This window comes from Rhagoletis zephyria, unplaced genomic scaffold (genome assembly GCF_001687245.7).
Source record: "Rhagoletis zephyria isolate East Lansing unplaced genomic scaffold, Rhagoletis_zephyria_1.1 Rzeph_scaffold_03278, whole genome shotgun sequence".
NCBI lineage: Eukaryota > Metazoa > Arthropoda > Insecta > Diptera > Tephritidae > Rhagoletis > Rhagoletis zephyria.
The window spans coordinates 23,499-48,474 of NW_016160361.1; the positions used below are offsets into that span (position 1 = coordinate 23,499).

The 24,976-nt window shown below is 34.9% G+C and overlaps 1 protein-coding gene and 1 long non-coding RNA gene across 2 annotated transcripts in view; one reads left to right on the top strand and one right to left on the bottom strand.

Moving 5' to 3' along the window:
* Positions 1-818: 818 nt before the first annotated feature.
* The window catches only part of LOC108368728 (uncharacterized), a 26,306-nt gene continuing 2,148 nt past the window's right edge, over positions 819-24,976 (top strand). The window contains exons 1-2 of the long non-coding RNA XR_001848412.1: positions 819-946; positions 10,277-10,286. This is a non-coding gene — a long non-coding RNA (uncharacterized LOC108368728). The remainder of the gene's footprint in view (positions 947-10,276; positions 10,287-24,976) is intronic.
* Positions 18,179-20,542, bottom strand: LOC108368727 (zinc finger BED domain-containing protein 4-like). The gene is made up of 2 exons (XM_017623636.1): positions 20,270-20,542; positions 18,179-20,215 (listed from the first exon to the last, which is right to left on the bottom strand). The coding sequence occupies exons 1-2, from the start codon at positions 20,328-20,330 to the stop codon at positions 18,375-18,377; spliced, it is 1,902 nt and encodes a 633-aa protein (XP_017479125.1). The 5' UTR covers positions 20,331-20,542; the 3' UTR covers positions 18,179-18,374.

Genomic DNA, 24,976 nt, shown 5'->3' on the forward strand with positions numbered 1-24,976 from the left:
TTATATCTTTCTTGGTGTAGAAGTCTATTTTTTGTGACATTGAAAAAGATTCTAGTAGCTGTTTGCTGCAGGTTGTTGTTTTAAAAGATTAATATTGAAATCTCCAAAAATTATAGTGTTCTCATCTGAGTAGTTACTATTCATAACTTCGTTAAGATAACTAATGAAACCCGCATCACTAGAGTTTGGTGAAGGATATATTACATCTAATTGATATTTGGCAGTAATATTTCCAAACAAACTAAAAATTTTAGAAAACTAAGTAAAATAAGAATAAAAAAAGAATCAATAGAGATTCCAAAAATTAAATAATATAAAAAAAAAAAATATTTATTTTTTAAGCAATAAAACGTAAAAATAAAAAGAAGAACTTTACTTAATTTTAATGTTCAGACGGACAGACGGATGGACAGACAGTCACCGCTTAATCGATTTCTCTTTTCATTCTGATGATTTATGTATACATATGTCTATATCTATCTCGATTCGTTTTGCCTGTTACAAATAACCGTTATGTGAAGAAAGTTATAATACCCTTGTGCACAAGTGCGCACGGGTTTAAAAATTATAATAAAAAACCTGAAGAAAAAAATATGTATGTATGTATGTACATACATTGAAAACCATAAAAAAATGTCCCTGCCCCAGGACTTCAGCCTCGGACATCAGGAATGACACGCTAGTGCACTACATGTCGGCCAGTACATACATATCTGTGTTCTTATGGAATAGTAGCTTATGCCGGGAAGTTGGCTTTAGTATAATGCAGCATTCCCTTTATTCTTTAAAGGAGAAGGATTTTTTTAGATGCACGTTTATTTGCCAAAAGTTCTTCAACGGCTCGGCGCCAGTGAGTCATTCGCAATCGTATGCTGCGAATGCCGCATTATACAAAAGCCAGCCTTTTGACATAAGCTACTGTTCCATACGAACAGATATATGATTTGTTTTTGGTGTTAGATGTGCTTGCTGTATGCATAGAAATTGCGCGATAATGGAGGCTTTGACCGCACCCACAACAACGATTACATGACGTGCGTTTGCGGGTCCAATGGCGTCATCCACATCACTGTTGCGTTCAGCGTTGTAGTGATGTATCAAAGAACGGACAGACAAGAAAAATATTTTTAAATCGTCAAGCTAGGTTAAAAAAAATTGGAAATCTAAATTATGAGAATTCTGTTACGAAAGATACTGAATCAGGCCTGTATGCGTTGCGGCTGCCCAAAAGGCTGAAATATGGAAATATGCAAAAATGCGCGTGACTGCCGGGATGACAGTTTATGATGAAGTGCTTCACTATAAAATGACATATGTAGGTCTAAACGCTCATGCTTCTAAAAGCTGTTTGTAGATTAAACGGAAACTATAAGCGGGGTGGCGGTAACCTTTTGCCGATGATTTGCATTTTCTAATTAAATTGCGGTAAAGTGAATTATGATGGTGCCAAAGTTTCATGGCCATGCCAGCAATTAGTATATACGTACACACATATATATATTTATGTGGAAAGAAAATGCGTTGGTTATAGACGACATTGACATAATAGTTGCGTTCCTTATCTCCCAGAAATAGTCAGAAAAAGTCCGAAGTAGTCAGATTTACTCCAAAAGGCGTTCCTTAACTCGAAAATGACAGCAAAAATGAGAGAGCAACAATTAGTGAGAGTGACTCTCTTCAGTCCGAAGTAGTCAGATTTAGTCAGAAGATTTTTTGCTGGCAAAATCTTGACAAGTGTTAAACTCAACTGAATTTAAATTAACGGAAATTAAAGAATACGCAAAAAGTGAGAATAATCTAAAAAGTAAAAAATTTTAAGGTGGAAGGAGGCAAAAAATAATTGATATACATAGTAAGTGTTTATTGTGCTTGTGCTTGTGTAAATGTGTACATTATTTGACGTTAGTTTTGTTGTTGCCATTCTTTGGAATAAAAATTTGGTTTTTTGCGTTCCTTTACTGTTTCCTGTTATTCTCTTTTAGTGAGCGCATTTTGTTTACGCTCTGGCACTTTGACACTTTTCAGATGTTAGTCCAAAAAGATAAGGAATGAACCTAATACAAGTACACTTAGGTATTCTCTTATGCAAATTTGAATTTATGCGGTTTTTCAAACCATTTTTTCGCTGTAGCGATTTTGGTTTTTTTGAGAGTTGTTATTACTTTCTTCCAGTGTGTTAGTGACAATACTTCCCCACTGGGAAAATAGGTAAGCACCTTACGAGGTAAGCCATGTTTTCTTTCAGTTTTTAGTACCAAAATTGTCATCATGGCCAATGTCATCTACTAGTAAAGCACAAAATGAACACCTCCAACGACACATTACGTTGTCAGTTGCAAAGTAACGTGCAGCCGAAGTTATCTCCAAGCGCCGAACTACTCCGAGCGACTTCTCTGCATTACACGTAACTTACTTTGTAAAGCGGCTCAGAAGTATGTCTGATACCAAATGTACATTCTAAATTCCTACTTACATAAGGCGGCCATGCCTTTGTAAAAGTAAGGGACGTTCGGCAGGGAAATGGTAATGACTGCCAGGTGAAGAGTAAGTTGCTAATAAGGTATTATTACGTGCTCCTAATTCCTACTGGGTCTGATAACTAATTTGTCTTTGTATTCTTACATTACTCATGATTTTTGTTTTTGGTTAAAATACAGATAAAATTTTATTTATTTAACCTTTAATTAGCCGCATAAAGAAAATCACACAATAGGAGCGGTCCTTATCTCCCAGAAATAGTCAGAAAAAGTCCGAAATAGTCAGATTTAGTCCAAAAAGCGTTCCTTAACTCGGAAATGACAGCAAAAATGAGAGAGCAACAGTCAGTGAGAGTGACTCTCATCAGTCCGAAGTAGTCAGATTTAGTCAGAAGAATTTTTTCTGGCAAAATCCTGAAAAGTGTCAAACTCAACTGAANTAGTCGCATGGGAACACCAAAAAAGTGTTGAACAAAAATAGTTTTACAAACGCAGTGTTTATTAACAAATATATTAAAGTGCTCTATTATCGTTAACTTAAAAAAAAAACACAACAATTTCGACTTCAAAATTAAATTAAAAAAAGTTTAAAACTTACCTTTGAAATATTACCACCACTAAGGTCGCATGGGGTCAGTACTCATGGGAGTAGCGACACAAGTGTACGCGACGATGTTCTAGCCGCGTCTAAGTAAATAAAATGAAATGTATATTGTCATAAATATTAAAGCTCCTTATTATAGTTAACTTTAAGAAAGCAAAGCATAACTTTGACTTTAAACTTAGATACAAAGATAAAAAATTACTCAACCGAAAAATGTTATGTAAGTAGTCGCATGGGGTCAGGACTTAAGCGAGTAGCGACACATGTGTTCACGTCGAAGTTCTGGCCGTGACTAATTTACGTCAGGGCTGCCAGACGTTTAGAGTCTAAAATCCGTACAAAGACAAAAAGTGGTGGGTGAAAAATCCGCACGAAATCCGTACGCTCAAATTTGTTTGGCGAGCAAAAAAATAATAATCGTTTGTACTTAGGTGAACACAGAAATGGGACTTTGCATAACATCAAATAAAGCAGCACATATCTCCATTAGTCCTATTTATTGATTGCTTCACAGACAACTTTATTATTTTTCTGACTAGAACTTTTTAACAAGCAGTGTGTTCTTAGTTTATTAGTTTATGTACATGCAACAAAACTTTTCAGGTAGGTTTCCGACCCTACCGAGTAACAGTATAATGTTTGAAGCGATGGTTAAAGTAAAAAAAAAATTAGGTTTTTTTTTTTAATTTTACGCAATAAAACTTCCCAACGATCGAAGTCTACCAATAGATTGCTATACATCATTTTAAAGGCCTATAAATCCTCTTCTCATGTTTGATTTTTAAAATCGGGTCTACCAAGCTTTTAATAGATAAGTTCCTCAAGTGCGAAAATAATGCATTTTTTAATAAAAAAAAATGTAGGCTTCAGGAACTATAAGAAACCTATGAGATATGTGTTAAGGAAAATTTAACAATATGAAAGACACTCCGCAAATCCGTAAAAAAATCCGTACATCTTAACGGAAAGCTCAAAATCCGTACGTTGAATCCGTACAACCATTTTCACCTCTACAAATCCGTACCGTACGGAAAAATCCGTACATCTGGCAGGGCTGATTTATGTACGCCGCGGGAAGTTAGGAAGCTGGAAAGAGCGCGAGCACACTCCAAGCACTCCAAGACATTTTCTTTTCAGCTTGAAATGGCTCTGACCTCATGCGTCTAATTAAAGGTTAATTAATGTTCAGTTTTACATGGAATAAAAGTATTGAAGAGAAGAAATAAATTGTTTTGTTTTGCTTAAAATTGCCTTACTGGATATTTTCATGTGTTTTTTTTTTGGAATTTATTACATGGAGTATCTGAATTTATGCGGTTTTTGAAAATACTGGAACGCATCCCCTGTTTTTGTGTGCAAGTAAAGAACTTTTTTATGCGGATTTTTTTTTATGCGGCATTCTAAGGAACGCATATACTGCATAAAAAAAGACCTAAATTTACTCTTTAATAAGTTTGTAAGCCGCGAAGCTCTTTAATTTTTGAAGTGAAAACTACTTCTGATGAAAAGCTACCGCGTGGCCAAAAGGCGTTTCTGTAGTTACATATGTGCCTCTAGGTGTGTAGATATGTATGTCAGCGCATAGAACTTAGAGTTGAAGTCAAATTGAAGTGGTTTTGTTTTTGTTTTCTTGGCTTTGCTCGCAATCTTAGTCGCACTCGCTGAAATGTTCGCTGTCTGTTTGGTTTGTTTACGACCCGTTCGTATATTTTTGAAAAAAAAAAATTGATTTTCTACGAGCGACTTGCGGAAACATTAGTACATATCTCTCGTGATAGACCAGATTCTAGTAACTTGGAGAAAACTAAGGTTTTGTTCCACAAATGTGCATTATAAAAGTTTCAGCATATATAGGAAGCACCACATTCCCTTTTCCAATACCTCCGACATTCCTCTATGAGTATGGGCCTGATTTCATACGAGAGATGGGCGCGTGAGTGATTTTGGCTCACGTTTACGCACGCTGCTGAGCTAGCTGGTATGTTTAAAATTTGAAAGGCTTCTAAAAAGTTGAAAATATTACCGCATTAATGTCTTCAAAATCTGTTTCCGCAGATTTATCTGCTGTACCTTTGAATTCATCAAAAGTGCATGCAGTAAATAATGCTGATCTCGTTTCTAACAAAAAAATTCGCCTTTTGATTGCCCCTTTCTCCTTTCGTGTTCGATTCTAAATTAAAGGCAAATGGTGAGGAAATTGTGTGTTTGTTTCTTAAAATGTCACACTCTTGTAAGGCAAAAAAGGCACATTCTCTGCCCCGTGAAGCTTTGTCAGGGGAGATGGTTCCCCTGAAAACCATATGATTGTTTAAAACGACAATATTATGAAATGCGTGAGCTGGACAAGCACAAGAAGGTAAAAACATACATACAGTGGTGAGTGTAACATCAAATACATTTCGCACCGGGAAAGGGCAACATATTTGGGAAGAAACGAAATCACCGTTAGTTAACCAGCGGTAGTTTACGATTTTATTTTGGTTGAAAATGCTCATATGTACATTAGAGTGGTCCAAAAACAGTAAAGTCGACATTTTAATGCCGCCAAACCCTAGGATTGTTCTACACCGAAAAGAACCCCAATTTTTTATTTTGAAATAAAAAAATATTTATTTTGCATTTTTGCACAACCCTAATGTACATACATACACATCAAGCCCTAACTGCCAAAGAGATGTAAGTGAAATATTTGCATCGGAAGTGCCACGCCTTCTTGAATTATCGATATTAGAGATGGGCGCTAAATATTCAATTTTTAAGGCCGGAAGATGAAGATGAAGATGAAGGTGAGCGGAACATTAAATACCCGGAGCAAGTATTAAATATATGTATTTTTAACTTTCCGAAAGCTACCTCTACATGGTAAGCCGGGGTGTATCAATTTTGAGTAAATCAGCGTCATCAGCTTCGAAATATTGAAGATTCAAGCATTTCTGAAATTTACCGTTTTATGAAAAGCGGCCGTAATTTTAGTCAGATTTCCATAATTTTCAACGTTTTGCTTTTATGTGGCAAGCACAATAACCATACCGAGTTTGGTACAAATTGGTATGACGGTTACCGAGATACATATATGTGATCATAAGTGGGCGGTGCCACGCCCACTTTCCAAAATTTTATCATAAACATATTTCTTGGTAAAGAATTGTTGCAAGCATCAATTTTGAATAAATTAGCTTTAATAAGTATTTACTGATTTATTGAAGATTCGAAGAATAAGGCGGCCAATTTCCCGTAAAGGACCAGTACTTCACTGGTTAAAATTTGACTGGTCAAAATTGGACGTTTGCTTGCATCGAAAATGTCAGCTTTCGACCAATCCCCAAGGAATCGGTCTAGAGATAGACGAAAAGTACAGTGTGGCAGTGACAAGGTGGTGTTGTCTTGCAACTCAATAAAACAATAATAATTAAAGAACACCACCCTGTAAATGTCCCAATCGCTTGGTCTGGCCTTGATACAAAGTGCACATTTGAACACGCATTTACATGCGTGGCTGTAGCTCAGTACGCAGAGATGCTTGCCACTATTTGTTAGCTTTCCGGGTTCAAATGTCGTCAGAGGCAATATGAAAAATGCATCTGTGAAGTGCAGAACGCATTCTTACTCCAACCAAAAAAATCTAAAAAATTGGAATAGTCCAGGACTATCTTACGGTCAGTGTTGATTGGACCGGTCCTTTTCCAATGACACGCCAATGCTAAAAATGGCAATTGAAACCATTGGCAGNAGGACCAGTACTTCACTGGTTAAAATTTGACTGGTCAAAATTGGACGTTTGCTTGCATCGAAAATGTCAGCTTTCGACCAATCCCCAAGGAATCGGTCTAGAGATAGACGAAAAGTACAGTGTGGCAGTGACAAGGTGGTGTTGTCTTGCAACTCAATAAAAAAATAATAATTAAAGAACACCACCCTGTAAATGTCCCAATCGCTTGGTCTGGCCTTGATACAAAGTGCACATTTGAACACGCATTTACATGCGTGGCTGTAGCTCAGTACGCAGAGATGCTTGCCACTATTTGTTAGCTTTCCGGGTTCAAATGTCGTCAGAGGCAATATGAAAAATGCATCTGTGAAGTGCAGAACGCATTCTTACTCCAACCAAAAAAATCTAAAAAATTGGAATAGTCCAGGACTATCTTACGGTCAGTGTTGATTGGACCGGTCCTTTTCCAATGACACGCCAATGCTAAAAATGGCAATTGAAACCATTGGCAGAGGAATTATGAGGGACTAGTGCTGGTAAGAATAGAGACTATCTGAGGGCTAACCTAGGGTGAGTCTGAATCGCTGCAGGGCTAATAGTGTACGCATACTAAGACAAAAATATCGCACTGGTATTGGTAGCTCTGTCGACGCTGTGCACCACCCTGCAAAAATCGTTGGACCATGTAGTCTATTTGTGGTATATTGGAGTACTTACAAAAGTGTTCCTCTGTCATGCTGTAGTGGACCAACTCGTGTCTCTGCACCAGCTAGCCGATCACTGCTCGTGCTTTATCGAAATATGATTGAAGGTGAGCATTTGAAAGCACATTTGTATGTCTGGCTGTAGCTGAACACGTGCAGAGATGCTCGCTGTTAATTGTTAGATTCCAACATGTTCGGGTTCGAATGCCGTCAGAAGCAGTGTTGCCATTTTAGCCGGTTTCCGGCTAGATTTAGCCGGTTGCGATGGCAAACAGCCGGAGAAATTTCGATTTAGCCGGCTGCCGATTTGTTAGCCGCTTTGCAGAAAAAAATTAGCCATTTTTAGCCGATTTTGCTATTTGCCTTGTTTTCTTAAATTTCAAATATGTATATATGTTTCCATTTTTGACTAAGCGACCCAAAATCTGTTAGAAATGGCTACTAGCCTTATCGTGGAGAAAATTTTCATGTCAGGCAGGATTGTATGAAATTGGGCCGATTGCGCTTATTTTTATTTTAAACGAAGAAGGGATTTTCTTTATAAAATGACTCTTACAAATGTCTTAATTTTAAGTGTGAAGTTTTATTCGCAAATTTAGAAAATAAGAAACTGTTTCACTGTTAAGACTCTTAAGATGCGTAGGTAGGTGTTTGGATATAGTGCCAACAAACAGAATAAATATTCTATCATTCTTGCATGTAGATATTGTCTTCCCAGATAGCGCATATTCAATTCTACCTAATTTNGCAAGCATTATTTACACATATGTATTTTTTTAAACAAACTTTTTTGCTGAGAACTTATTTAAATTCAAAAAACCGAATGCCAACTTGAATTAAAGGAACCAACACTGAAGTGAGTCAAAATGAAAATAAAAGAGCACAAATTTCTATGTAAAGCAAAACTCTCTGGGAATCCTACGAGACATCTGCCGGTCATATGACCGGTCATCTAAATGGGAGATCTGCAGCCTTTTGGCATCATATTTTACATCAGAATTGAAGGGATTTCTGAAAAATCTGACCAGTTCTTTTGTGTAACTATGCTTTTGCATCCCTTGTCAACATATAGCCTCGGTTGATGTTAACTTAAGGTCATTGTTTTACTGCCTTAAAATTGAAGGCAAATTTTTACAGCGTTTTTTATGTGTATTGGTTTCTATTTGAGTGTATTGAGAATCGGTCAGTCTGAAAAGGCCTTGTAGGGAAGANAATTAACTAAATTAATTAAGTAAACAAGAATTAAATTACATTTTTCATTTTAAAATCGCTCCAGTTTGTAAATTTTTAAATTGAACGAACTTGTTTATTCAAATTATCGTCGACAAAAAATCCAGCCATGTGCCACAATCATATTTTTCCTAATTGCAAATTCTTGCTGGCAAAATTTTTTTCCGGCTCGAATTTGTAACTTCTCTCCAAGAAATAGTCTTTTTACTCGTGATTTATTTAAATAAAACATGTGAAATTTAGTTGAAACATTTTAGCCGGTTTAATTTGCCAATTTAGCCGGTTCATCCAAAAAGTTCTGGCAACACTGGTCAGAAGCAACATGCAATTATTAACCTACTTCCCAAAAAGGAGGTTATCAGTTCTTTGGAATCTTTTTTTTAATGTATGCTACCGCATAACTTTGGACCACGTCAACCGATTTTGATAATTCTTTTTGCATCGGAAACGTAGTGTCTCAGAAGAGGTCCCATACCACAATTGAGAGAAGTAGAGGTTGCGCCCATCACGGTACCACTATTCCTCTCTCAGTGAATTTGACAGAATCGTTGTTTGTATGACGTCACACTTGTGAAACTTGTTTACGTTTTCCTTGCAACATTTTTTCTTCTTCTTCCATTCTTGCTCACGTTTTGGCATTTCTCTCTCGCAATTGCACCAGTGTGACGTCACACAAAAGTTATTCTCAAAAATCCTCTCTGATCGGCGCAATCTTGTATTCTATCATTCTTGNATTTCTATCTCGCAATTGCACCAGTGTGACGTCACACAAAAGTTATTCTAAAAAATCCTCTCTGATGGGCGCGATCTTGTATTCTATCATTCTTGGTCCCATACTATTCTGGTTTAGATCCGATCAGTGGATCATGAAAAAAAAATATATATATATACATATTTTTTAAGTCGGTTTTTTTTGCTAAAAATTACTTGGTTAATTTTTGTTTTTGGTTTTATGTATATTGTGAAATAAATTATATTATACATGAATAACTGATGAAAAATTTTCGTTTTGTGCGTGGAAAATTTAACATAGTAAAACCAACAGTGGAAAAGAATGGTATGAGTAATATTTTGGAATTCCAGTAATACTAGAAATAAATTGGGNAAATATATATATACATATTTTTTAAGTCGGTTTTTTTTGCTAAAAATTACTTGGTTAATTTTTGTTTTTGGTTTTATGTATTGTGAAATAAATTATATTATACATGAATAACTGTTTGAAAAATTTTCGTTTTGTGCGTGGAAAATTTAACATAGTAAAACCAACAGTGGAAAAGCATGGTATGAGTAATATTTTGGAATTCCAGTAATACTAGAAATAAATTGGGTGCCGGAAAAACTTGCTATGAACGAGATGAACACAAAAATGCCCAACCTCGGACTGCATATGGTCGCCTGGGTAAAAGATTGTTGTAAGCGCCATTTTAACAATTTTTAGTTCTAGATGCAGTTATATATTTTGAAGTGAGGTCTTTCGATTGGTATTATCAGTTTTTAGATATCTCCTTTAGTGTCCGATATATTGACTACAACTTTTTCGATAATTTAGTAAAAATTACGTTGGTGGTGGTTAGTCATATTAAGCTAATTAATATCTTAAAAATCGCGTCCTCCATTTTTGGATATCTCTTTTTGTTTCCAAGATATTGAGTAAAAAGTATCGTTAATTTGGTAGAAATTTTGATCACATTTTGTCGTATTTCATACAAAGTGGCTGCCAAATTGTGGACAAGTGACGCTTACGACAAAATTTGACTAAAGAACATCCTTCATAAACTCAAAACTAATTAACAATAAACATTAAAAATTAAATAAATTTACGAATCTTGTGAACTAGTAACATTTTCAGAGACTTTGGAGAAGGTAGCTTCGCGTTTTTGAGAAATTGCATTCCAAAATTCAATCGCGATTTCCCACAACCTGCCGAAATTAACATACGACAATTTTTTACCCAGGCGACGATATGTTGGGATTCATACGGAGAAAGACGATGATAACAGTGACGATATAAATTTACAGGTTAAAAAAAAGGCCAAAACTGTGGATTTTTAACTTCATTTATTTTTTTATAATTATTTCGCTGTTTTTGTAATGTCATACCATATTTGTTTAAGATAAACGAAAAATTTATTTTATAATAGAAAACATTATTTTTTATTAAAAATTTCACATAAACACTTATTTTGCAATAATGCTTTTTTTGTACAAAAATTATAAAATTATCTTTGTAGCATAATCCAGCATAAATCAGCATGTACATGAGGCGATTTTCTTAACGACTGTACATCCCTTACAACGAAATCGCCATTATAAATTGTGTATCAATTTTCAAAAAAGCGATAAAATGGCTTTCAACTTTTCAGGCGATGTTGAATCGCTTACAAAATCGCCTCACGTAAATGCTGCTTAACTTTTACAAAGACACAGGAATAAAATATGGATAACTCAGCTTCAAAAATAGTAAAACTCAATTTTTCGATGAAAGATCATACAAAACAAAAAGATAAAAATTAACATCGAAAATTAATTCCTCCACTCAAAAAACTGTAATATGTATATCACAATATTTTAGATTAGATGTTAGAAATTTGATCGAATTTTACTCAATTTTCCTGTATACAGGATCACCAACTTTAAATACGCATAAAAGAAACAACAAATCTACAGGCTAAAAATCCTTTTGGGATTATGTTATGGGATGTGTACACTTTCGTTTACTTTTGGCTTCATCAAATATGTGATATTAGAGTTTAAAATATTATACACGAATTATTTACTTATCGCAACTTTAGATTTTACATACTAAGTACATAATGCTGCCGGCATCCTCGTAAAGATCCATGACACCGTGTTCCAGATAACGCTAGACCTAATGCACTTTGACTGATTTTTGGGAAAATTTTAATTTTTTTGTCATTTTTTGTTATTGTGGCTTATTAACATTTATTTCAATATTGTTATTGAGCTTTGTACCACGATTATGTTTTTTATGAAAAATTTAAGAAAAACAACAATGTAACAATGTTATAGCTGATATTTCGGGGATCACCATATCTCCTCACTAGACTTATTTTTCTCGCATCATCGGTGTGAAAAGTCAGAAGTGCTAACCATTGAGCTACGTACTCTAGTTGCTATTTCATTTCCTTATTCACCTACTACAACCAAGTGCAGCTGAATTGGCGCTATTGAAACTTGCAAGCTTGGTTGTTATTGTTAATTCAGTACATTACTTTGCTTTATTGTATGCTTTCGGGCAGGCTCATCCTAAACTATTTAATTGTCCACCGCTTAGTCTTGGTTGCTTTTTCCATTTTTTCATACCGAGCTGTGAGTTTAAACATCCATGTTCAGATTGTTATATTTCCGGCCTGGGCCATGCGAATAAGATGCAACTTGTGTCAATGCATTGGAAATTAAGTTTTGTTCAAAAAGTATTTACAAATTCTTTGTGATTTTGTGCAAACCGACAAAGTTATTGGGCAAATATCACTTTGAAACCATTTTGGTTTCTTATTTTTTGAAGTTCTGACTGTCATATCTTCTGACATACACAAGATTCAAAGACGATGCGTGGTATTTCCACAGGCTGTAAAACGAATATAGCAATCGCCAGTCAGACTAAAAGGTATCCTACGAAAAATTAAGGATAATCGGGATATCTTTCGAATCCTTCCATAGAAAATTTGAATTTTTAGCTCAAATCACTTAGTTATGATGACAGGCTAAGAATTTGGAGAAAATTTTGATGGCTCAGGGATAACAGGTGGCAAGTCCTTCGAAAATTTTCGAAAATTTAATTTTTATTCCAGGACGCGATGGAACATATTTTTTCGATTTTATGACTTTTCATCAATCAATTACTATGATAGGACCTGGAAAGTCGGTGATTTGAAGTTGCCCTAGATACAAACTATTTCGGTTATTTGTTTTGTTTTAGGACAACATACAACATATTTTTGAATAGTCTGCTCTCCTACAAATAACAAATCCTGATTGAAATTTTACGCTGAAATGAGCTAGCGAATAGAAAGAAGGAGTACCACGAAAACACGTAAACATATCGTGATTGATCACTAGGAACATTTTATTTTTTGTTGACTTTTGTTGCATACTAATTATCAGTTTTACTCTGTGAATCATATTTTCATTCAGACGAAAGATCCAATTCTTTTAGTTAATACCTATGACTTCTCTTTCAATGGCCGTTTCCTAAGTTTAGCTGAAGTTCTACAACTTATTGTGCCCGAAGCTGCATTTAAGCGAACTTAATGATATTGAAATGAACACAGAAAAACAGAAAGAGATAACAAAGGGATATGCGTTAGGCTTCTAATGAATTTTACGAGGTTGATTTAAGTTTTAATTTAATATATTTGCTACAAAAAAAGTGTGTACATATATTTATATGCAATACATATGTATATGCATACATACACATTATTGCTACACAGGGAAAAACCTCTTACTGAATACGACTTGACATATCAATACGAGCTGATTTTATTTCGACACTTGCGCATTCATATCCACGAAAAGGCATACTCACCTGCCTTGAGCATTCATTTGTACGTGCTTTTACTTTTCTGCTAAAGTAAATACGGCAGTGCTTTTTGGTTGGCAATTACCTCGTTCAGCCGTTGGTGTTTCAAACTTTTTGTTGATAACTCATACACACATATGTATGTATATGTATTTTTGTTATCCATTCAACGCCGTACTTTAATTTGCCTCTGGGTATAACACTGAATGGGTTGCAAAGTAGAATGTAGAGCACAAAATTATGTGAACCCAATATTTCAAGGACTCTTGAAAACTGCCATTTAGGCAACAGCCGGTGTTTCCAGCCCATTGCTACTTCGTGCAACCTCGCCTATTTTGAGCAGGTGTTCTGTAGTTGCATGGAATGCTTGAATTGTAAAGGAGGCGAAATTGCCTGTTAGTACTTGAAACAGTAAAAAAAAAACAGTCATTATGCGCTTTCAGTTACAACTACAACCTTTTTGTAATACAGAAATCTACACATGAGCCGTTTATTTTGAAAGTGGCATACGTCATTTCCTACCGCCTCTGCTTAAATGCTTGGTTACTTCTGAGTGCATCTCCCCTGACGGAAGAAGTGATTTTTTTTTGTAAATCAACTAATTTCAATACTACCTTAAAACAAATGCAATGAGTAAGTGTTTCGAATTTTTATACTCTTTTTGCTCAAAAAAGCAATTTGTGCCTTGGAAGTATGAAAAAGCATCTGTGAAGTCCAGAACGCAGGCGTATTCAAAAGAAACATACTGACGTTGGAGTTGTGTAAACCAAATTCATTTTAAAGTAGTTGAAATTAAATGCAGAGTNGAGCATCTGTGAAGTCCAGAACGCAGGCGTATTCAAAAGAAACATACTGACGTTGGAGTTGTGTAAACCAAATCCATTTTAAAGTAGTTGAAATTAAATGCAGAGTCGAACAGTCGACTTGCTGTTTGCACACAATTCATACTGAACATTTGAAAGCACGTTTTTTAAATGTCTGGCTGTAGCTGAGCGTGCAAAGATTTTCGCTACCATTGGTCGCAGCCAAGAATGTCCATGTTCGAATCTCAAACGGCATGAAATGACTTACGTTACTTTCAGAATAAGCGGTTCATTTGTGTTTAGATACATACATATGCAAATAATTTTTGTAAGCACTCACATATGTACATATATTCAGATATACAATGACTCTAGCAAATGACCAGCTGTTAATTTTTTTAATTCGTAATATTTTTCGATCTAATTTTTGTAGTTTTGGTATTTTCCTATAAAAATATCGACAAATATTTCACCAAAAACATATACCTAAATCACACTTTATACAAAATTTAGAAAAATTCGACGAAATTTCAACTTTTTAATCTGAATCTTTAGAAATTTTTTTTTATAGAATTTTAATCTAGTTTTACAAAAACTGGCGTAAATTTTTTGAAATTTTGATTATTCATGATTATATGAAAAAAATTTACAATGGAGTATTTTAGCCGTTTGAAACTTGATTTTCGTCAGACTAAAATGGGCTATAAAACTGCATAACCAAAGACGTTCAGATTAAAAAGGTGAAATTTTGATGAAAATTTATTTAGTTTTTTTTTAATTTTGTATAAAGTTTGAACTGTGATTTACTTGTTTTTGGTTAAAGCTTGGGCGATATATTTATATATTTAGCTCGAAAAACATTACGAATATTTAAAGAAGCATCAACCAACACGTGGTCATTTGTTTGAGCCACAGTATGTTGAAGATTTTTTTCAGATTTTCACATAATGGGTTAGTATACGAGCCAAATTGTGAAATATAATCGAAAATTCTTTTTTTTTTAAACCCTTTGATAAGACTAAATAAATGAACTACAAAACACTTTTTCATCCCAGTGATTAAATAAAAAAGCTGTACGAAAAATAACACTCATAGTGCGCTTAAAAGTTTAGGTATTCGGACACTATTTTCCACACAATGGTGGTCAAAGACTTATGCAGCTTTGTCATATGTGGATGTTTGTTTGTTGGATGCTGTATCCGTTCGTACTAGCACTCGGTAGGCTCGCGTAGTAATATAATAAGGGAATTCGCTCTTATAAGTATTCGTTGTATGTTGTGTAATCGTAACTGCATGAGCGTGTGATTTGTTGTTGCTAGCGGTACATCAAATACACATGCAACAACAACCACACGCTCGTCCAGTTACACTTACGCAGGATACAACGAATACATAGAAGCGCGAATACCGCTAATATTTTGGCGCTTACACTTTGGAAATGGATTTTATGAGAAGCTTTTTCATGGCAGAATATCACTGTCACTTCCAGTATTGCCAGTTTAGATTTTTGAGACTAGATCTAGCTTTTTTCTTTGTCGTTTAGCTTCGAAATTTAGGATTTAGCTTCGTGGCTTTTTTATAGCCTTTTCTTATTTTCAAACTAGCATTTTTTAAGGACAATCCTCCAAAATATTTGTAGGTGCACTAAATAATTGTTCTGGTTCAATTTTACTTGACGAAATGTTAAACAAATACCACCCGTCGGCATCGCTCTGTCCGACGAAATTTACCCAGTGAACTCGTTCTGTTCAAACTTTAACATAGGCTCTCAAGTGTCTCTATAAAACCAGGAAACTCCTCACCCCACGGATATAACGTACAGCACTACATCGTGAGGGGGAAAGGTAGTCAGTAGCCGCTGCTATTCCGTAGCCATTGGGGGTCCTTAGCACCTTTTCGCCTCTGCTATTGCGTCCCATGCTGCCGACCATTTTTCGCTGCTTTGTAGCATAGCCTCCACGAGTAACTCCGACGTGAAACTCTCGCCAGATATGTTGCGAAGCTTGCATCTGGTGCTGTTAAATCGCATACACTCAAAAAAGACATCCTCAATTACATCTACTCCGCAGTTGTCGCATATGGGTTCCGGTTCGTGTTTGAATCGATGAAGGTAACATGGAAAATGTTACTCATACGAACTGTACACCTGAATATCACGCGTTTCTGCTCATATTTCATACAAAAAATCTTTGCGCAGTTTCATTTTACCACTCATTATTTCTTATTTATCCATGGATTTTCTTCATCAGTAAGTTGATTTTTTTTTAACATAACAGGCGTTAGTACAAATGCAAAAATTTGACACAGACCTGTTATTATTCTAATTTTTGTTCTGTTAAAGTTAGATTTTTTTTAATTTTTTCATTAAAAAACAAAAAAAACTGGAATAATTAATTAATTTGTCAGAAACTATCAGTCCTATCGGAAAGTGATGAATATTATTAATTATTACAACACTGTCTAGTCCTACCTAACCTACATAATTGTTTAGCATTGATACAATTTTGACCCTGTAGCTCATTTCTGTAACAATTCTCAACCACCTTGTTCTCTACTGATAACAAGTAGTAGAGAATGACGTATATTCTCTACCAGTAGAGAAATAATCGGTAGAGAAGAGTTACAGAAACGAGCAACTGGGCAACCATTTTAATTGTGATATCACGATCAAAATTAAAGAAATAAAAAAAATTCATGTATAAAATCTATATGGAAATTAAATTTTTTGGAATTTTCTATTCGGAAAATTTTATTTCCTTTGGGCAGAGACAAACACAATAGAAAAGACAGCTCACATAGGACAATCCATTTTAGAGCTATGCTCGTTATTACGAATGCAACTTTATATAGAGTTTTAGATTTTTTAAATATTTGGCAACCCTATTCAAAATTATTAATTCTGGTTAAGAGTGCTTTTGAATGCCTTGCACTCCCTGAATAAGTTGTAATATTTTGCTCGATATGTATTTAGGTCACTAAGACTTTAAGCGAATGGCAACCCTATTAAAAAGTTGTATCTTTTATCTCAACCAGCGAAGCTATCCTTAAAATGGTGTTTCAGTCATTAAACTTGTTGGTATATTGTGGAAGATATGGCTCTTTATTGGCCTGATATAGTGCTTATAGCTTTTTAAACACACGTCTTTTTAATAAATAACTAAATTTGAACAACGCGACTATTTTTCACATGTACGAAAGCCGCTCCCCTTCAAAATGAGATATGATTGAATAAATTTGATTAAATAGTTAAGGAACTATACGGGACCTATACTATATTATACTCGACCTACTACTATACCTACAACATACACTAGGTTTTGTTTCGGGTGTATTTTATGACTTTTTTTTTGTAGCATCGTGTTTCCTTTAATATGGATCTGTTTTCCTATTCGACGGGCATTTCGAAATAACAATCAAAACATTTTCGTTACAACAGATGAAAAGCATTTTCTGTAGGTTTCGCAGGTAACTGTCGCTAAACCGTTCCATATTGTATTTATTATTTTTTATCCGCCTTTTGCATATTTGTTTCCCATGGCTAGTTTTGAAATAACATGTTCAACAAGCTACGCGCTCCAGGTAAAACTGTTTCGCACTCGTTAACTCGACACTCGCGGGCGCACTCTCAACCAAAGTTTTTATTTTGACATGCACCGCTCGCATATGTACAGGCAGTTAACATCGTTGAATTTAAATTCACTCTATTTCAGTGTAGTTAACACATGTAAGTATACATATGTATATGTAAAGTGGCATAAGTAATTTCTTACCTTTTGAGCTTCAATGGTTGTTACTTCTAACTGAATGCATCTGTAAATCATTCTACCGTCATACATAAATAAATGGCAAAACTGTGGCTGATGTTGTTGAACCAATAACAGACGTGTTCAGACACAGGTAGAGTCCGACCGATTCCAGTTTTTTTTCAGGTACCGATGCCGATGCCGATTAATCGGCTTATGGGGAAAGAATCGGCCGATGCCGATGCCGATGCCGATTCCGTAAAAAATTACAAACAAATGTATTAATTCATAAAAACAGTTTATTTAACGTAGTTAACAAAACAAAAGAAACAAATAATTGAATTAATTGGCTTGTTATGCAATATTACATACACATGTGGGTGAGATTATTATGTACATATATCACATTTATGTACATTACATAAAACCCTTTTTTATAGTGCTTAGCAAGAAATAGGAACATAAAATTTCATTTCGGTTTGTACTCAAATACACTCTTGCACTCAATGCATAAGAACTTAAATGCTAGGCATGTACATACATATGTACGTCTTTAAATTAATAGTCAAAGTTGAATAATTTAATATTGTAATGCAAAAATAGAAGCTTATTGGCGTTTTCTCCGAGTAAATTGGTACGCCTATCGCTATAGAGCTGACCCGCAGCACTGAAAAGCTGTTCACTCGCAACGCTTGACGCCGGAGCTGACATATATTTGGTAGCTATTTTTTTCAAGAGAAAATATGGACTCTGATGCCAATATTCAAAAATATTACTATCCCGAGGAATACGTTGCTCATTAAGATAGGAATCAAGCTGTTTTTTTAATTGTGATATACCTTCTTTCACTTCAATACCTTGAGATAATATATCAGAATCGTGAGATTCCCAAAGATTGTTAGTGTGAATTGTTTCAGAGGAGCGAGTGGGAGAAACAGCTGGTAAAACTTCCAACGAATCTTCATTTGTATTTATTTGTTCTTTCAATAGAGTTTCACATCTACGAGTTTCTGCGGTTGAGAAATATTTTTGTTTAAAACGCGGGTCAAGTAGTGTGGAAATAAGCAACTCTGTATTTGTCTTAATAAATTCGAATCGCCGCGATAAAGACGTTTTTAAATTTACCTTTAGCATCGCAATTTCAGCACCGTCGTTATCATTAGATTCGAGCTTAATTTGAATCATGGAAATTAAAGGTATTATGACAGATGCACACGTAGACTCATAAGACAGATCAAGAGTTGCTTGGTAAAACGGCTTTAATACTGATATTACATTAGATATATCCGCCCATTCACTAACAGACAATATTTCTATAGAACCACGTTCTGCTATATATAAATTAATGGCAGCCTTCTGCTCGTATAATCTACTTAACATCAAATATGTACTATTCCATCTGCAAACAACATCTTGTATTAGTGAATGATTAGGCAAACCAAGCGTTTCTTGGCATTTTTTTAAGTAGCGACATGCCTGCTCACTTCTCTTAAAATGTCCCACAATTTTTCGGCATTTGTGTGATATATCTTGAATATTTTTCCGGTTATAAATTGCGTCCTGAATCACAAGTTGCAAATTATGTGCCGTACACCCAAACCATTTAATATTACCCAACTTCATTGCTGCTCTCATATTTGCAGCATTGTCAGTTACCGCCAAATGAATTTTTGACCGAATGTTGTATTCTTCTATAACTTTGTTTAAATCAGCAAAAATATTTTGAGCGGTATGATCAGTTTCCAGAACGCTAGCTGCCAAAATAACTTTTAGCCTACGAGGCCCTTCTATGAAATGTGCTGTAAAACTGAGCAAGGAGCATGATTTGGTGGAGTTGCTCCAGATATCAGTTGTGAAACTGATCCATTCCGCATTTGCTATGAGATAAGTAACTTTGTGCTTTATCTTATCGTAGGTTGCTGGCATCAACGTAGTCCGGAAAAACTTTTCGCTCTTTTTGCGATATCTGCTATCGCCGCTTGGATCACAAATGTTTAACCTATTAAACGCATTACCTTCAACTATATTGTAGGGCAGCATATCGACAATAATTAAATCCATTATGGATTTGTCGATTCGCAAGGTCACTGGATGATCGTCTGGGTAACAATATCCACTTTTCCTCTGGAGTAAGCTCGGCAGCGTTTCTTGGAGTGTGCTGGAAGTTGGATCCGTCTTTTTTTGCTTTTTCACTCCTGCTAAAAATTCATCCTGCTCTTTAAGGTAAATTTTCCACTCATTTTTGTGAGCTGTCTGCAAATGTTTTTTGATGTTGGCTGTTGTTTGTCGCCTCTTATTTACGTTACCAAGAGATATTGCCTTTGAACATATTTCACACTTTGCTGTGCTCGAATTTCTTTGGAAAAACTTCCAAATAGGGTTTGCCTGAGCCATTATTCCTAAAAACATAAAAGTTTGTAAGATTTAACTGATAATAAATTGCACTTACTTACCAGGAATTACAAAAAGCGCGAATTTATGGCCAATTTCTATTGAAAAATCAAACGTCAACATATATGTACATACGAAAAACAAAAGAGAATAATCAGAACAAAATGTGAGAAAGAAACACAACTTTTACAGGACAATTCAAATGAAAAATTTTTGAGACAAGATAAAGGGTATTCAACTGAAATAAAGTATAAAGTCCATATGAAAAGCAATTTCAAATAATCGGAAAAGAATCGGCAAAGAATCGGCAAAAAAGTGCCGATGCCGATGCCGATGCCGATGCTAAATTTTGTGCCGATACTTGCCGATGCCGATGCCGATGCCGATTAATCGGTCGGACTCTAGACACAGGTAAATGATCACTGAAGTAAAACGGCAAAAAATGACTTATACCACTTTCAAAATAAACTGCGCATATGTACAGTTCCATACTGCAACAAGTTAAAGGCGAATTTCGTGCTTCGGCGAATATCTAGTTTAGCTGAATTGTTGGTGAACGTAAGCTCACATCCAGCTAGTTGTAAGCATTTGCATATGAATGACTTTTCTGGTGAATGGTGAAGCTTTTTCTCATTTACGCTAATCGTTTTCCATTCATGTATGTATGTATGTGCATAGTGTTGACAACTGATTGTTCTCATTCATAGCTTCAACCAACAAGTTTTAATATACAAATCATAACAATCCTCATTTTAACTTTCTTTTATTTCTCTTATTAACCGCACCTAAGCAAGTCAGCTATATTTCGGTGTTTTACATGTACTTGTAGTTGTGTTCAAACACTAAATTACCAGCAAAATTCTTAGAAAACACGCAACTTAAAACTTGAATGCCAGAAATGCAAGGGAAAGGTCGTATGATTTGTCATAGAACTGCTTTTGAAGGCAGTTTAATAATTTTGTAATGGTTATAGATAACTGTTAGTGCTAGGAATCTCATGTACTCAAAGTTCAAAAATATGCGCTAAAAACAAGTAAAATTTGCAATTAAAAATATTTTCCTACCATTTAGTTTGCCGGTACAAAAATAAATAACACGTGGATTTTAGCAAGAAAATAACGAAAACAATTCACTTCTAAATACAATACATATTTATGTACAAAATTAGACATTTTCAATCTTGAGTAAATAGAAGACTTTAATAGTGGTTGAGATGGAAGTTTGGTTTAAGTGGATTGCCACCCTGATGAAAAGCAACTAAAGGCCCGTCCACATAGAACTTTGGCGTTGTGTTGGNAGCCGAAATTCGACAACGCTCACGCCAACACAAAGNTCGTCAGCTGTTGCAAATAAATAAAATTGTGTGAAATATTTTCCCTTTTTAATCAAGTGCAGGCCAGAAATATCGTTTTTAATGCAATTATTGATATTAAATATTAATTTATCTGTCGTTAGTATGTTAATTTAGTCGCCCAAGCATTCGCTGCCAAGCGTTCATTGTAGCAAGCATTCTTTTAACGTGCGTTCTGTCAAACCAACGCCAACGCCAAAGCCAACGCGAAAGTTGTATGTGGACCGGCCTTAACAAATTTCCCTTTTTGATTCCACAACTCGCAGAACATACAGCCATTTGACGGCTTTAATAAATTTCAGTACGTCTATCAGAGAGAGCCAGCTGCAATCTAAGCATTCTGCAGAAATGCCTTGCCGAGTGTCTTAAGCCTTACCCATGGTGAGGGCTGGACACTCGCACAGGAAGTATTCGACTTTTGCTTTTAGTCGGTCATCGCAACTGCGACAGAACCTGCTGAAGGGCAATCCAATCCTTTCGGCATGTAACGCAACGCGCCAGTACCCTGTGCACATTGCCGTACGTTTTTACAAGTTTTTATTTAACTTCACTTGTATGTATGTATGTATCTTTGTATGTCCTGGCACTTTGCAGTCAATATCTAACCAACTTCCCGATGAGCTACAGACTTGAAACTTCAAACGTAGCTCAAAACTCGAGGACAATGCAATATAAAAGTGACTTAATCCGCTAGGTGGCACAGGAGTCGAGATATTTTTAAAACCCGCATTTATAGTCTGATTTGGTTCATATTTATAACATATATTACTTATATGAAAAGAAATAAATCCACAAAAAAGTTTGCCGATAGGTGGCGCAGGAGTCGAGATATTTGGATAACCGTGTTTATGATCCGATTAAGTTCACATTTAGAATGCATATTGCTTACATGAAAAGAAATAACTACACAAAAAATTTTGGCAGTTATGTGGCGCGTGAGTCTATATAATTAAAAAATCGGCATCTGTGCACCGATTTGGTTTATATTCAGAATATGTGTATTACCTATTAAAATATATATAAATATATATTGAAAATTTTGTTTCTTAAGGTCAAATCTAGCCCGTTAAGTAAATAGTGTAGCTAAAAAGCAGGGTGCGGAAAATTTTGGTCACATTGGAAGAAATGGACAGAATGAGAAATACACAGACGGTACAATATTAATTGCAAGATTTTAAAAGACTAAAAAGTAGAAAATAAAATTATAGTTAAAAAACTAAAAACACGCTTTTATTACAACAAGAACTAAAAATTATAAGATAATTTATAGATATAGCGATTCCGTTTAAGAAGAATACGAAGTTCCCTAACTTGATTTAATTTAACTTTTTTGAATTAGCTAAAAATAGGGTTAAAGTGATTGGCCCGTAGTCATAGTGAAAATAAAGTCCACTGTAAAGTTTGTTGCAGTTTTTTTTACAGGTATCCCATTGGAAATTATGTCAAAAAACTGCAACTAACTTTACAGTGGACTTTATTTTGACTATGACTACGGGCCAATCACTTTAACTCTATTTTTAGCTAATTCAAAAAAGTAAAATTAAATCAAGTTAGGAAACTTCCTATCCTTCTTAAACGAAATCGCTATATCTAGAGATTATTTTATACTTTTTAGTTCTTGTTGTAATAAAAGCGTGTTTTTAGTTTTTAACTATAATTTTGATAGGTATCTAAGTGCGTCGTTGGACACCTAGAACTGCCGGGTAATCCCGTACGATTTTATCTCTGCTTATCCTCAAAGTGATAAATTTCGGTAAATTTTGCGTTCGGAGTGCGGAGCCGACCCAGCAAAAAATAGGTAATCGCTTTTAGTGGTAACGTGTTCTAGAAGGCATAGCGTTGTAATGCCTTCGAATTTTTTCGCTTCTATTAGGCATTGTCGGTAATGCAAAGTAGAATGTCCTACAATATTTTATTTATTTCGCTTCTTTGTTTCATTTTGGGGAATGCAAAGTAGAATGTCCTACAATATTTTTTTTTTATTTCGCTTCTTTGCTTCATTTCAGGGAATGCAAAGTAGAATGTCCTACAATATTTTTGGTTTATTTCGCTTCTTTGCTTCATTTCGGGGAATGCAAAGTAGAATGCTGCATCCTAGTCAGCTGAAAAATAGAATGAATATCAAAAAAATCTTTTTCTACCGTTAGTTTCTGTGGAAATTTGTCTCGCATAAAAATCATGTTTTGCTTTGTTCAATTTGCAGCGAAGTTGAAGTCAGTCAATGAAGTGAAGTACATGAGTGAGGAAGTACAATTTTAAGCTTAATTAAATATGCATGTATGTACATACCGATTTTTAAGTAAAATCTAAATACCCAAATACATACATATGTTTGTATAAAAACTGATTTATAAAAATTTTAATTAATTTTAATGGACGAACGCTGTTAAGAAAAAACCTTTTCTATATATTTTGCGATGTTGCTTTGACAAGGGCTTGAACCCAGGTGCTTAAGAGTGGAAGCGCGCACTGCTTACAACTACACCCCAGCGGCCTACATAAATATGGGCTTATCGCTGCAATAAAACAATTTTATTACAAAACTATAGTTATATGAAAGCCCCTAAATTTTTATTTTCTTTGGATATGTTTTCGAGATATTTGCAATTTACCGTTATTCAGCTGAAAACAAAAAGTGGTTCCACATAATCACGTATATCTTACGAACAAATTTAACAATCTTAAACAGAGGTACGTCAAATAAAAGCTAATATCATTTTCCATAAACCATATACATATACATCACTTTCCGATAGGACTGATAGTTTCTCACAAATTAATTAATCATTCCAGCTTTTTTATTTTTTAATGAAAAAATTAGAAAAAATCAAACTTTAAAAAAACAACAGGTTCTGTGCCAAATATTTACCATTTGTGTTAAAGCCTGTTCTGTTACAGAAAAATCAAGTTACTAATAAAGGAAAGCGAGGGATAAATAAAGAAGTAATGAGGGGTCAAATGAAAATGCGCAAAGATTTTTTGTATGAAATATGAGCAGAAAAGCGTGCTACTCAGGTGTACGTGGCGTATGAGTAACGTCAAATCAAAGTAATTAAAATTCTCCATAAACCACATATACATCACTTTCCGATAGGACTGATAGTTTCTGACATAATAATTAATCGTTTCAGCTTTTTTTTATTAATAAGAAAACTAAAAAATAAAATCTTAACAGAAGAAAAATTAAAAAAATAACAGGTTCTGTGCCAAATTTTTGCGTTTGTGCTAAAGCCTGGTCTGTTACAAAAAAATCAAGTTACCAAAGAAGGAGAGCGAGGGATAAATAAAGAAGTAATGAGGTGTAGTGGTAAGCAGTGCGCGCTTCCACTCCGCAACGCCTGGGTTCAATCCCTGGTCAAAGCAACATCGCAAAAAATATAGAAAAAAGGTTTTTTCTTAACAGCGGTCGTCCCTCGGC